This window comes from Terrapene carolina, unplaced genomic scaffold, assembly GCF_002925995.2.
Source record: "Terrapene carolina triunguis isolate 2854851 unplaced genomic scaffold, T_m_triunguis-2.0 Scaffold926, whole genome shotgun sequence".
Taxonomy (NCBI): Eukaryota; Metazoa; Chordata; order Testudines; family Emydidae; genus Terrapene; species Terrapene triunguis.
The window spans coordinates 534,879-548,887 of record NW_020665277.1 but is presented as its reverse complement, the minus strand read 5'-3'; the positions used below and the strand labels follow the sequence as shown (position 1 = coordinate 548,887).

Sequence of the window (14,009 nt, the reverse complement as noted above, 5' to 3'; positions counted from 1 at the left end):
GGGGAGGGGGGACAAACTGCTGCAAGGCTGGTGGCAGCAGGGAGATAGGCTTCTCCAGCGTGAGAGACTGCGCTCCTTCCCATAGGGGAGACGTCCCAAACCAAGTGCCTATTTAGGGGAAGGACTGACACCCCGGGGCCAGTGGCAGGACAACCCCTGCCCCAGTGAGGGGGGCAGGGAAAGGTATTTCCCCTTTTGTTTCGATGTGTTATAGACTTGTTTCCCTTTGTTTGCCAGAGGAGCACTCCTCAGGCCTGCCCCGATGCCTACCTGATTTACCCCAGGCCCTGTCCCTGCCAGAGGAGGGAGCGCTAAGTCCAGCGAGGCAGAAGGGGCCTTGCCCCACTTTCTTTCCTGCCTCTCTCCCCGCCCACCATCCTGAGCTGCCATCCTGATCCATGACGTTTCTATTGAGTATCTCATGTTCACATTCTAAATACTATGATTCTTTACCCCTTCCCTGCCTGAGAGCCCATCCTCAGGTACTGATCTGGACTAGATGAAGAATACTGTATCCGTACAATTCAGTTCCACTAACCTTCTTTCATCAGTAGAAGGAGTAAACTTACCTTCTACGCAAAGGCCTGTGTCTGTCATCTCCTAATGGGTCTCTCCACTTCTGATTAAACAGGAACCCACAATGTGAGCTGTTCCCTTAATGAACTCATTCATTACTCTGAGGACTTCACACTTACTTTGCTTCAGGCTAATATATTTGCCATTAGTGCTCTGCATTGCTCTGGAGTTTACAGCTTGTAATAATTATGTCTAATTTTGATTTTTTTTTTAATTATTACATGGGGGGAAAATAGTAATTAGCTCCTTCGAAAGGGGAGAGCAGCAGACATCAAAATAAAGGGAGAAAGGGAACCATCCAGCTGAGTAAGTCACTGCTGCGTCTACCTACTAGGGTCTCATTTGTGGGCTTTATATTTTCAGAATTGTGTGTGAGATGGGGCAGGCCCTCCCAGGGATCAGTTCCGGTCCAGTGCGCCTCTGCATCGGAGAGTGCAAACCTGAGTTCATGGCCACATCCTCACAACAGTACATGTTTGTGGTGAGTACCTGGGCAAAACCGGTGGGAGGGATGGGCGAGCCAAAGCATCTTTTCTGATTTTGGCTGCTACACATACTAGCAGTGTGCTTTCGATGGACTTGTGGCTTGGGTGTGAGATGGGAAGCCAGGAAGTCCCGAGTTCAAATTATGACTCTAACACTGACTTCTCTGTGATGTTGTACAAGCACCTAATCAAGCGGTCTGATTTTTCAGACATGCTGAGCCCCTGTGGCTTCCACTGGCCTAAGTTTATGTCCCCAGACTTCTGTTTTATTTCCCCTGCATGTTAAATGGTGATACTATTTACCTGCTTCACAGAATTGTTGAGCTCAATTAGGTCCTGTTTGTAAAGTATCTTGAGATCCTCTGAGCAGAAGCACTATGTTAATGTAAGTTCATCCTGTAGCTAGGTACTATCCTGCCATGGAACTGGTGTCACGTTGCTCACAATTTTCCTCTTTCTCGGGAGGGGAAGAATAATGAAGACATGTTACTTTTGTATTTAATTTACTGGGATAAATCTATTGTGTTGCTTCTTGCTGCTCTCCACTGTACGTATTCATAATCATAAAAGATTAAGGTTGGAAGAGACCTCAGGAGGTCATCTAGTCCAACCTCCTGCTCAAAGCAGGACCTACACCAACTAAATCATCCCAACCAGGGCTTTGTCAAGCCGGGCCTTAAAAACCTCTAAGGATGGAGATTCCACCACCTCCCTAGGTAACCCAGTCCAGTGAAATAGTGTTTCCTAATATCCAACCTAGACCTCCACCAGTGCAACTTGAGACCATTGCTCCTTGTTCTGTCATCTGGTACCACTGAGAACAGCCAAACTCCATCCTCTTTGGAACCCCCTTTCAGGTAGTTGAAAGCAGCTATCAAATCCCCCCTCACTCTTCTCTTCTGCAGACTAAACAAGCCCAGTTCCCTCAGCCTCTCCTCGTAAGTCATGTGCCCTAGCCCCCTGATCAATTTCGTTGCCCTCGGCTGGACCTCTCTCCAACTTGTCCACATCCTTTCTGTAGCGGGGGGCCCTAAAACTGGATGCAGTACTCCAGATGTGGCCTCACCAGTGCCGAATAGAGGGGAATAATCACTTCCCTTGATCTGCTGGCAACGCTCCTACTAATGCAGCCCAATATGCCATTAGCCTTCTTGGCAACAAGGGCACACTGCTGACTCATACACAGCTTCTCATCCACTGTAATCCCCAGGTTTTTTTCTGCAGAACTGCTGCTTAGCCAGTTGGTCCCCAGCCTGTAGCTGTACATGGGATTCTTTCGTCCTAAGTGCAGGACTCTGCACTTGTCCTTGTTGAACCTCATCAGATTTCTTTTGGCCCAATCCTCCAATTTGTCTAGGTCACTCTGGACCCTATCCGTACCCTCCAGCATATCTACCTCTCCCCCCAGCTTAGTGTCATCTGCAAACTTGCTGAGGGTGCAATCCATCCTATCATCCAGATCATTAATAAAGATGTTGAACAGAACCAGCCCCAGGACCAACCCCTGGGGTACTCTGCTTGATACCGGCTGCCAACTAGACATCAAGCTGTTGATCACTACCTGGGGACCACCCAGGGATCACCTTTGTCAAACTAAGATACTGAAGGCCCCATCGAGCCATTTTTTATCATTCGCACATGAATACTAAACATATCTGACTTACTGTCGGTCTCTACATATTTAAATTTCTCCTGCAACCTACCTTGGGAATGGAGTAATTCTGCATCCCGATATCGAATGACTTCCTCTAAGGATGCTAATTCACTGTCGATTCCATCCATGTACTTAATCAAGAGCTACTCTTTGGGGTAGTGGATTTCCGTTTGTTGAGTGATCATTGCGTCTTTCCTTAATTTAATTAGCAGCCTTTTGATTCATAAACTTGCGAGACACAGCTGGGGCTTTTTGTATCTCCATTTTTGCCTTTACAGGGCACTTTATCCAACCACATTGATTTTATGCTGAGTGGAATCTGTGCATGCAGCGAAATGCTAGCACTTACCAATTGTCCACAATTTGTAAACTAATTGATAGATAAATGAGGCCAGCTCCTGCTATCTCTCAGTGTTATGAGCACCACATTGCCCTGGGATTTTATTTATTCAACCACGTTGCACTGGTGCAAAATATTAATGTGCTACCAGCCTGCTGAAGGAGAGAGTCTGAACATCAGTGTAACCAGAGAAGGCAATGAGGAGGAGGGCAGTCTGCTCCGTTCCTGTAGCACCTGTTACCTGAGGGTCTTAAAGTACTTTACAAATGTTAATTAAAACTCATCAGTCCATGTTTACAAACTTTAAAAACACAAGACGTTTCTTTAGTGTTGTGATGATAAAATCAGGGTTCCATTCTATCAAAAGAAGCACATTTTAAAATCCTCTATTTTATAGACAAGGAAACTTGAATTCAAGGCTCCAGTTCAGCAAAGCACTTAAGCATATGTTAAAATTTAAGCCTGCGCTTAAGCCCTTTACTGAATAAAGACAGGCTTTAAACACGTTTGCCCATTACCCGATTAAATTTTGTATGAATATGTTGCTAATGAAGGGAGCCAAGCTCTCAGCTGGGGTCAGCTAAGCCTACTGTATAGGCACAGGGCACTTGTAACATGAGATGCACCAACACAACCTTTCCCAACGGTGCGGCGGGACCTAGAGGCACAAGCTCTAAGGCTGAGAGGGAAGTTCAGTCTCCATTGCCCACTGAGTCCTTGGCCTCTCTCCCGTGACTGCCAACCACAGGTCTCGCGTATTGCCAGGTGTGGCAGTAGTTGCTGTGATGTGGACACCAGCCTACTGGGGAATAGAGCTGACACCCTTCCCACAGGCCACTAACAGCTACCAGCAGGGGCGGCTCCAGGCACCAGAGCAGCAAGCGCGTGCCTGGAGCAGCAAGCCGCGGGGGACGGCCTGCCGGTCCCTGTGAGGGCAGCAGTCAGTCTGCCTTTGGCGGCATGCCTGCGGGAGGTCCGCCGGCCCCGTGGATTCGGTGGCAATTCGGCGGCGGGTACGCCAAAGCCGCGGGACCGGCGGACCTCCCGCAGAAACGCCGCCGAATCGGCGTGACCAGTGGACCACCCGCAGGCGCGCCGCCGAAAGCCGCCTGACTGCTGTGCTTGGGGCAGCAAAACACATAGAGCCGCCCCTGCCACCAGATAGTATTCTGTATCAGGGACCTGGGCTGGATGATCTGGCAGCCTTGAAGTGAAAAGCCCTGTGTCCTTTTCCCATTCTCCTTAGCCATGCAGTTCCCTGCTCCTGGGCAGTTCTTTGGGTTATCCTGAATATTCCAGTTTCCAGTGTAACAGGCAATGGGCGTCTTATTGGTCTTTCTCAGACTGCCAGTTTTTAAAGGAAAATTTCCTAGCCATACAGAAGGAACTCTCTTGTGGTTTGTGTTAAATAATAACCAGGGCCCAGCTGAAAGTAATTGCAAAAATTAATCTTGGAGTAATACCTTGCAGCAACCTGTTAAACATATGCTGAGCATTATTGCTCCTTGCATTGTCCCTTTTTTTTCCAGCACTTCCTTTATTATCATTTCTTTTTCTCAGGCATCAAAACCTTCAAGTAAATAATTTCCTTTTGTTATTTGCGTTTTTTCCCCACCCCATAGCACAGCCACAAACTCAGTTAAATACAGTAATAAAATTGATTGGTACCTTAAAACAGAGTTCTGTTCCGACTCTGAGAGGGTTCATGCCTTAATGAGCTCATTAGGGGACTGATACGCTGCAGGATCTATGCTGTCAACTTAGTGATGCCCATTTTACCTGGAGAGGTGGAGCCTATCTGTAAATCTCCCATAATTTACATAGAATCATACAAGATAGAAATGGGGAAATCCTATTTGGTTGCCTAATTGCAGCCCTGGCATTTTGGCCGGGGGAGGTTATAAAATTTTTTTTTTAATGTCCCTAGCACCTGCTCTTCCCCCTTTCATTTGTTTAAGAGAATGACCTTTTGAAGGTAGAGTCTACACTCTGTTCAGGGTGCTACTTCTTGGAAGCTTCCTGAATTTTCAAAGACACCTTTTACCCTGTCTTGTAATGCTTGAACAAGGCAACATCCAAAACAATTAAAAGGTGACCCACTTAAAACTGATACAGGGATTTCTTTTTTTAACATAATGCACAGCTAGCCTGTGGAACTCCTTGCCACAATTTACTGATGCCAAGTGCTTGGTAGGGTTCATAAAGGGTTTATATATGTAGAAGAGTGACCACAATGAGAGAACATTACAGTAATTAGAATATAAAGCACACACCGGATAAGTAATTTTTCATGAATTTGGAGTTGTATAGCTAAAGTACACCCACTCAGGAGTTCTTAAATTTAAGCTTTATTAATCAAGAGAATTTTAAAGATAAAAACAGAGAAATTGCAGAAAGTAAAATAAAGGTGGTTTTATGGTGGTGCTTAAAAAGCTTAACAAAACGAATTCAACACAAAGTGCTTACTTTATCTAGAAATAATAATTCCCAAATTACAATAATTAAAATTCTTATCAGCCAGTGACAAATTAATTCTACCATTACTGTACTATTCTAGGAAGTTGATCTTGCTATCAGCATGGAACAGTGGATCCTTACAGGTCCGTATTAATTTGCCAGTCAAGTTTTAGCTCAGTTAAGTTCTGGGACTGTCCATGAAAGTTTAATTGAAAGCCACTCTGAATTTGGAAATTTAAACAATTGCTTAACTGCTGGCATGTCCATTCAGTTCTGAATTGCTTCTCTTTGCTGTATCCGAGGTTCAGATTTATAATCCACTGATAAACATCATGTTGTTTTTAATATTCAAACCATATTGTATTGGTGTTGTCATTAGATAAGATAAAAATTGGGTCAGAGAGAGAAGCCAACCATGAACTGCTTGAGAAGAAGTCTTCCCCTCTTGGCATGTTATTCCATATTTGTCCATTCTGAGGTTCCTTGTGCTTCCCTATGGACCATCCACTACCAACCATTTTCAGAGGCAGGATACTGCCCTAGCTGGATTGCTGGTCTAATCCAGTCTGTCAATTCCTTTGATACCTGTAAGCATATGCTGAGGTTTGAAAGCAATGGAGAAAACGGCACCGACTCAATGTGCTGACTCTCTACTATGAAGCAGGTAGTACCCAGGGATTGGAGATGGGATGCTGCCAGTTTGCAGATGAGTCATAAAGTGGTAATGTGGAAGCATTAGTGAAAAAATTTGGTTATATCCATTGATTGAAAACAAAAAAGTACCTGCTTTCTGCAGATTCTCTTAAAAGGAATAAGTAGCCTTCACTGATGCAAGCAGTATAAAAACTGGCATTGTTACAATAGAAACACTGATGTCAAAGAGGATATAGGACTGTAAACTCCCAGGGATGCCCAGATAACTCTTTCTGTCACTGATGGGAGATAGACCCTCCAACCACAATATTCTCGTTATTGGTTTGTGTGTATTATGGACAGAGCTGATAGTGCTGCATATAGTTAAGGTTGCCCAACACTTCCCATTATAAGACTCTGTTTTCTGTTGATTATAACTTTGCCAAATCCTAACCATCTGGAGTAAAGACTTGACATTTGGCAGGAAGGTTGCCCTGTTAGGAGTTTGCCTTTTGCTGTTTCTCTGTGGGGAAAAACACCCATATTTAGCTGAGTTATAAACCTTTGAAAAAAAAATCCTAGTTTGGACATGCTCAGTTGAGACTTGTTAGAATTTGGCAGCTGAATTGGGTTGTGAAGGCTGAGGTGAGTTTCCCTGCATATGCTACTCCCAGCTGCTCAGGGCGGCTGTGGCACCAGGCCTATGAACTGAGAATAAAGAGACTCTCTCTGCTGTGTCTCAATATTCCCTCAGGCATGATCTGATCCTGCCTTGATCCCAGCAGACAAAAGCAGTGACCTTCTTCTTTCCTTTCCTTCTCAAGAATCCAGCGGTGAGCTCCCTGAGCCCTAGCCGCGGCCCAGAGTCTGGAGGGACCATGGTGACCATCAGTGGCCACTACCTGGGTGCCGGCAGCAGCGTGTCTGTGTTCCTGGGAAACCAGACCTGCGAATTCTATGGGTAAGAAAGGGCAGAGCGTGTCTGTGGTATGATCCCTTCACCCCACCCTAGTGCAGCTTCTAAACTATTCCAGCTGCAAACTCCCGTCCTCTCATTAATCCCATGATGTCATCTTGTCCGTGAGAGCGGCTGAATCTGCCATTGCAATGAGTTAATTCGATGTATATTAATTTTATCCCCTTACGTGATTTGCATATTAAAATGATGTCCCCTCCAAAAATCCCAAACAAACATCACAGCAATTGTAGAATCCCTTTTAATAGTCCTCAAGCCAGTCCGTCCTGAGCAGCTGTAATCCCGCTCAAACATACTATCCATTCCATACGACAACAGCAGGCGCTGCATACATGACTGCATAGTGTACATGGAATATATATGCACTGGAACAGGACATGCTCTTCATATCTCTTGTACAGCACAGGTAGGATGTTCAGAAGTGCTCAGCATTAGCCTGACTAACCCCACTGGGAGAAGAGTCAGTCCAACGCTGAGTGCTTTTGAATATTCCACCCAGGGTGTAAAAGATTACAGGGTGAGAGACGGGGGAACGGAGGAAGAATCTGCTCTTTCAGGAAAATGTTCTGTTTGGGGTCATGAAATCAGGCCAACTGCCCACAAATGCCACCTGGTGAAGTAGCTCATCCGCTTAGAGGCTCCTCCAAGGCAGTGGGGACGTGTCCCTTCTGCGCCCACTGAGGGAGCAAAAGGGTTCATCTAGGGCAGTGCTCCACCTCCGGCTGTACCAGCAGAAAGCAAGGGTCTGTCTATTTATTATTATTATTATTTGTATTGTTCACCCAAAGGTCAGGGTCAGGGCCCCATTGTGCAATCACACATAGGAAGGAACAGTCCCTGCCCCATAGAGTTTAGATATAAACTCTAATCCAATATCCTACTTCCTGCCAGGCCAGATTAGAACAAGGGGCAGTATAGTCCAATAACCCACCTCTTTCCATATTGGACAGCACATCTCAGAGAGATTGTGGCTGAGTGTTTAGAATGGTGCTTTTTATCAGGACTGTTGACATCTGTTCCCAGTTCTGCTGATTCGTCCTGGCCTTGGGAGAGTCACCTTCTCTGTGCCTCAGTTTCCCCATCTCTATAATGGGTAACACTATTGCTTATCTAGAGTACCACACTTCATGGGGTCAGAGCCGGCTCTAGGTTTTTTGCCGCCCCAAGCGGCTCTCCCTCCCACCCACACCCCCTGCCGCCCCAATTCTGGGCTCTTTCCCCCCCCACCCCACCCGTACCCCCTGCCACCCCAACTCTGGGTTCTTCCCCCCCACCCCATCCGTACCCCCTGCCACCCCAACTCTGGGCTCTCCCCCCCACCCCACCTGCACTCCTGCCGCTCCAGCGCTGGGCTTCCCCCTCGCCTCCAGCCGATCCAGCACTGGCAGGGTCAGGGTAAGCAGCGGGGCTCCCGGGCCGCGCCTCAGCCCAGGGTCCCTCCAGCCGGGGCTCCCACCTCCAGGACCGGCCGGGACCAGGGAGGACTGAGCCGGGGGACCGCCCCGGCAGGGGGCTGAGGAACCGGGACAGGGAATCCCCAGAGGGAGCGGAGCCCCGGAGAGCGGGACGCGGGCCCCACACGGCAGCGCCCCGCCCTCTATGGCCCCACTCCTGCTGCTGCTCCTGGCCTCTCTGCCGCAGTCCTTGGGCGGCTCTGGCCGCTTTGCCCAGCCCCGGCTGCAGCGCTGGGGGGGCGGCCGCCCTGCGGCACCTGCAGGTGGCTCCGTGTGCCCCGAGGGGCAGCCCCCAGCCCGAGTGTCCCACACTCAGAGCCCACCCGGCCATAAGGTGCGGGTGCTGCTCCCCGACACGAACCGCAGCGGCCTCAGGGCGCCCCCGGTGCAGGACGCGCTGCTGCTGCCAGGGCTGGCTCTAGGCTTTTGCCGTCCAAGCGCAAAAAAAAAAAAAAAGAGGCTGGCTGGAATGCCGCCCCTGAAAATGTGCCGCCCCAAGCACCTGCTTGGTTTGCTGGTGCTTGGAGCCGGCCCTGCATGGGGTATAAAACACTTTGAGATCATCCTGTGTAAGTGAGCTCCTCCCTAAGGGTCAAACATGATCATTTATTTATCATCAGTTCCTCTTCTACCCAACCATAGGGCCAGATTGCATCCTCAGATGCACACGCTGCATTTGAAATCAGAGGAACTGGCATGTGTGCATTCAAGGGCAGAATTAGCCTCATACTCTAATCCCTTAACTATATGATTATTTTCAGGCCACCTGCAGATACTGACCTGCAAAATCCTGCCATGCTTTAAATTATCTGCATGTTCTAATTACATCAGACAAGCAGCAACTTAAACACAGCAAACAGCAGTATATAAATTACACCATCTTGCCATGCAGTGGCACACTGTGGTCCGTATTGTCCTTGGCCTGCTTTGTGGCAATGAACTCGAATTGTTGTAGAGGTGAGGGAGAGCCTGATTAGATGAAGCAGTTTCTAATGAGATTCCCTCTAATTACAGCTTCCGCCATTCTCCTGTCTCTTGGAAGAGTGGGTAGATTCACCATGACGACATAATAATAGCACAGAAAGCTAATTAACTGATCACAGGGAGCTCAGAGTGACTCTGCCAGCAGTGATGCGTCACTTTGAATCTCATGGAAGGACTAAGCAGGGCTCTGTGAATTCTGATCTCCGGCACACTTGAGCGTCTGCACCAATGCAAGGCCACTGGGATGAGGGGATGTGGGAGATAAAAGGCAGCTGAAAGAGCAGTGAGCGCTTTCTGAACAATGCTGGCTGTGTGACTATCTGGGGTGCCATTCCCAGAATGTGAGAGATGAGTGGAGGAAAGGAATGAAAAGCGGGCTCCTTTTCACAGAATCAAGTTGTCGCAACGACGTTTGGCAAAGAATTATTGCTCTTGCCCACCACTCCCCACACAGGCCCTGCAAGTCATTCCCTCCCACACACACAGTGAAGAATGTATTCTCTGTTAAAATAGATCAGGTTGGAAGAGTGAGGAGATGGGAGGAAAGGGTTAAAAGGAAGATGGAAGAGACAGTGGGAGACAAGGTTCCAAACCAAATTTAATCCAAATGATTTAAAGTCTTTTTTTCAAGTAGCTCTGTTGTGATTGGCACTAAGTGTCTCCTTCTCCTTGTTGCCATTCCCAGCAGTCAGGCCCAGGACTAAATGGGCCATAGAGCCTGCCTTGTCCTCTCCTCTCTCCAGGTCAGAGTTGAGACACAAATTTGTCCTACCACTACCAGTGCCATCTGTGGATAAATATAGGACTCGATCTCCAGGGCTGTCAGTCTGGCATCTTTCATGCCAACACTAACTTCACTATACACTTAGGGCTAGTCTACACTACCCGCCCGGATCGGCGGGTAGAAATCGATCTCTCAGAAATTGATTTATCGCGTCTCATCTAGACGGATAAATCGATCCCCGAATCGACGCGCATACTCCCACCTCTTCAGGAGGAGTAAGCGTCGTCGACGGGGGAGCCACGACGGTCGATTTGCCGCCGTCCTCACAGCGGGGTAAGTCGAATAGGATACGCCGAATTCAGCTACGCTATTCGCGTAGCTGAATTTGCATATCTTAAATCGACCCCCTCCCTTAGTGTGGACCTAGCCTCTTAAACTACACAAGTGTTATTAGACCCGTCTCAGAAATGAACGAATTGAGACACAGAGATGCTAAGTGACTTGCCCAAAGTCACAGAGTGAATCAGTAGCAGAGTTGAGAGACGAACTCAAGGTGTCCTGACTCTCATTCCCCTACTTTCACCACGAACTGATCCCTTTCTGTTTAAGCATGTTGCTAAGCAGCGCACGTAGCAGTTCTTTGGGGCTCTTAGAGAAGCAGATGGTCTGGTCTGTCCAACCACCAGGCATCAAGTCCTGAGGTTCATTCCCAGTTCCACATGGAGGACAGGAAAACAAAGCTGCAAAGAGAGTAGTGATATTCTAGTTCTGCCCGGCCCTTCTCAGGTTGAGACTGGCTGCTTTTCAAGGTCCATGTGTGCCATGCAGGGGGGGAGGATTTGGCTTTTGAATAAGCATACAAATCTCACTTGGAAAACAGCCATCTGCTTTCACATGCCCAGCAGAAGGCAGCAGGTTCACAGAGGGATGTGGGAGGCTGCCGCTTGGCACAAAGAGTAATTTCAGGGAGTCTGACTTTCTCTTTGGATAGTCAGGAGGGGTCTCCACTTGCATGGAGCCTTCATTGCTCCTCTGTGATGTTAATGAATTCTCAGTGTCCGGAGCACCTGCTTCCCCACTTGGAAAGCACATTATTCACTTCCTGTCCTAAACTGGTGGGCAGCATTGCTATTGGGCTATTAACAGCTGCCACATCCCACCCCAGAAACGGCTGCATTTGTGGTAGGAGTCATGATTGCAGTGGATGTAGAGCCTTCCTGTGGAGGAGCGGCACTATGGAAACGTAAGAGGGTTCCCATTCCTGTAGCACGGATACTCTCTGGCTAACGGCTCTCTGGTTTCTTTTTCACAGGAGGTCCATGAATGAGATTGTGTGTGTCTCTGCTCCGTCAGCACATGGCTTGGGCCCTATCCATGTCTCTGTCAGTGTGGACCGGGCGCAGTTAGAGAGCACTCTGGAATTTGAATACATTGATGACCCCAGAGTGCAGCGCATCGAACCTGAGTGGAGCATAGCCAGGTAACAAGAGTCTCACAGCTTCTTCACATCTCCTTCCCCAGTGGGAGCGAATGCATGGCACAGAAGCTAACTCACCTGATATAATAGAACTAGAGACGTGCAAGCTGGTTGGATTCTATGGGAACTGGTCTAGGCCTTCACCCTGGACTCAATGGAATACCTTAAACAACACTCCCCTTTATTTTTCATTCCCTCTTCCCCATATTCCACCCAGAGGCAGGCAATGTTGAAATACCATGCAGGAGGCCTTTCCTACCAGGGTCCTGGTTCACCTGGAAGCAGGAAGTGTAGCGAAGGACTACCCCGCCCCCCATGCAGTTGCCAGCCTATTCCTGCAGACACCAGCTGTTTGGATAAGTTTGCAAACATGGAAGTGATCCCCAAGCCAAATATACCCCATAATCTGTGCAAGCTGCAATCCAGTGTTCTAGTTGGGATCCATCTCTAGTACTTACCTGAATTCAGATGTGCTCATGTACAGCAAAAAAATATAAAGGGGAGGAACCTTATCTTTTGCAAACCCGTTCTGATTGCATTTTAGGCAGCGGCATTGTTTTGTCCTTTATCTGACCTGCTTTGCCCTCCATCCCTGTTCGGAATCATACTGGAAACTCTCATGCCATGGGATCCACACTAACTTGAAAAATTATTATGCTCCTTCCTGGCCCCTCATCTACTAGAAAACATGGTTCAGGGCTCAGAGTCCTAGAACCTGCCCCCCTGGGGAGAATACTTTTTGAATTCTCTTCGCTTGTTTGGCTGCCTTTGTCAACATCCAGCTGGAGTCAGGTGACCCAGGGGTTATTTTACCTGTGTCAATATTGAAGACATTGCTATTTAGGGCTTGATCCTGTAAGGAGCTGAGCACCCTCCCCTCTCTTGAAAGTCACTGGGTGTTAGAGATGTTCAGCTGCAGGGTGAGGGCTAGAAGCTGCATCCTTGTACGGTGGCTGCAGAGGCTCAGAAAACACTTTTAAAAACACCTTGGGGTACGTCTACACTGCATTGTAAGTCCAGTGTTAGTAGTCCTCAAGTTAACCTAGGGCTTGAGCATCTCCACTCATTTGTAACCCCAGGTTAGGAACTGTTGAACCCTGGGTCCAAACCTGGGGCACTGGCATCTACAACTGCATTATGCAGGCCTGAGTCCAACCACCCATATCCAGACTTCCTCTCGCCCTCCCAAAATGTGGATGCTCTAGCCCTTTGTTTGTGGCTCAGTGCAGGAAAACTTGACTGTCCTCCAAACTTGACTGTCCAGAGGACAAAGAAAGTCAGCCCGTGGGACTGTGGGATATTTTTGGTGGACTCCCACAGCATGAGTCAAGTGGGACTGCATGTACACCGAAAAGCAACAGGCTTGAACCCTGGGTCCCAGCTTGACTCAGGCTCAGACCCTCTATCCCCTTGGGACCCAGGGTCCAATCCGTGGGTTAGTGCGATGTGTGTGTAAATGGAAGGGGGATTAGGCATGAGCCTGAGTTTGAACCATGGGCTTACATTGCAGTGTAGACATGCCTTCAGTCTCCTCTCTCAGGATATACCAGGTAAGGACAAAAGAGAGCCTATTTGGAATACCATGTCTCCCACGCAGGGTCCTGAATCAGTCCTTGCCAAACATCTACAACATCCACATTTCCTGAGATGGAAAATCAGGTCCAGAGTTATTAAACCAATTGTAATTACCAAGGCAATCACAACAGTCTCAATCTGTGCAGCGATTCTGGGAGAGCAAATAAAGCCCCAAGATCACTCCCATCTGCTGACAAAGTGCACAATTGCTCATTAAAGTCTCCTTCTTGTAGCTCTGGAGAGTCTGGAATGAAACAAAAAACAGCAGCAACCAACCAAAAAAAAAAAGCTGATGCTAATCAAAATGCTCTGCTTATCCAAGATTCACTGCTAGGGACAGGATGGCAGGTGCTGCAGCATCACTCTGACGTGTGGAGTGTTAAAAAGCTAGGCCAAATTCATCCCCGGTGTAACGCCATGAATCTGCACAAAGGATGAAACAGGGCCATTAATTTCACATTCCGTTATTTAAAAAAAAAAAAATGGCCAGTGGGAGAAATAAGTGTCTCCTCTGGAAAAAGACCAAGGCGGGTTAAAAGTAATGTCCTCCCTGCAGCCTGAAATCAAGGGTGAGTTGGTGTCTTGCGTGAGAGGGGTTATGTGGGCTCATTTGAATCACTGGTAGAGATGCTAAAAGAGACATAGCTGGGATTTCCTTTAGAAAGGTGGGGGTG

At 47.9% G+C, this 14,009-nt stretch overlaps 1 protein-coding gene across 1 annotated transcript in view; it reads left to right on the top strand.

The window, feature by feature from the left end:
* Window positions 1-14,009, top strand: part of PLXNA2 (plexin A2) — a 177,190-nt gene that overhangs the window by 111,628 nt on the left and 51,553 nt on the right. The window contains exons 12-14 of the mRNA XM_026661161.2: window positions 940-1,057; window positions 6,970-7,106; window positions 11,596-11,763. Coding sequence (XP_026516946.2) covers window positions 940-1,057; window positions 6,970-7,106; window positions 11,596-11,763 — 423 coding nt within the window. The remainder of the gene's footprint in view (window positions 1-939; window positions 1,058-6,969; window positions 7,107-11,595; window positions 11,764-14,009) is intronic.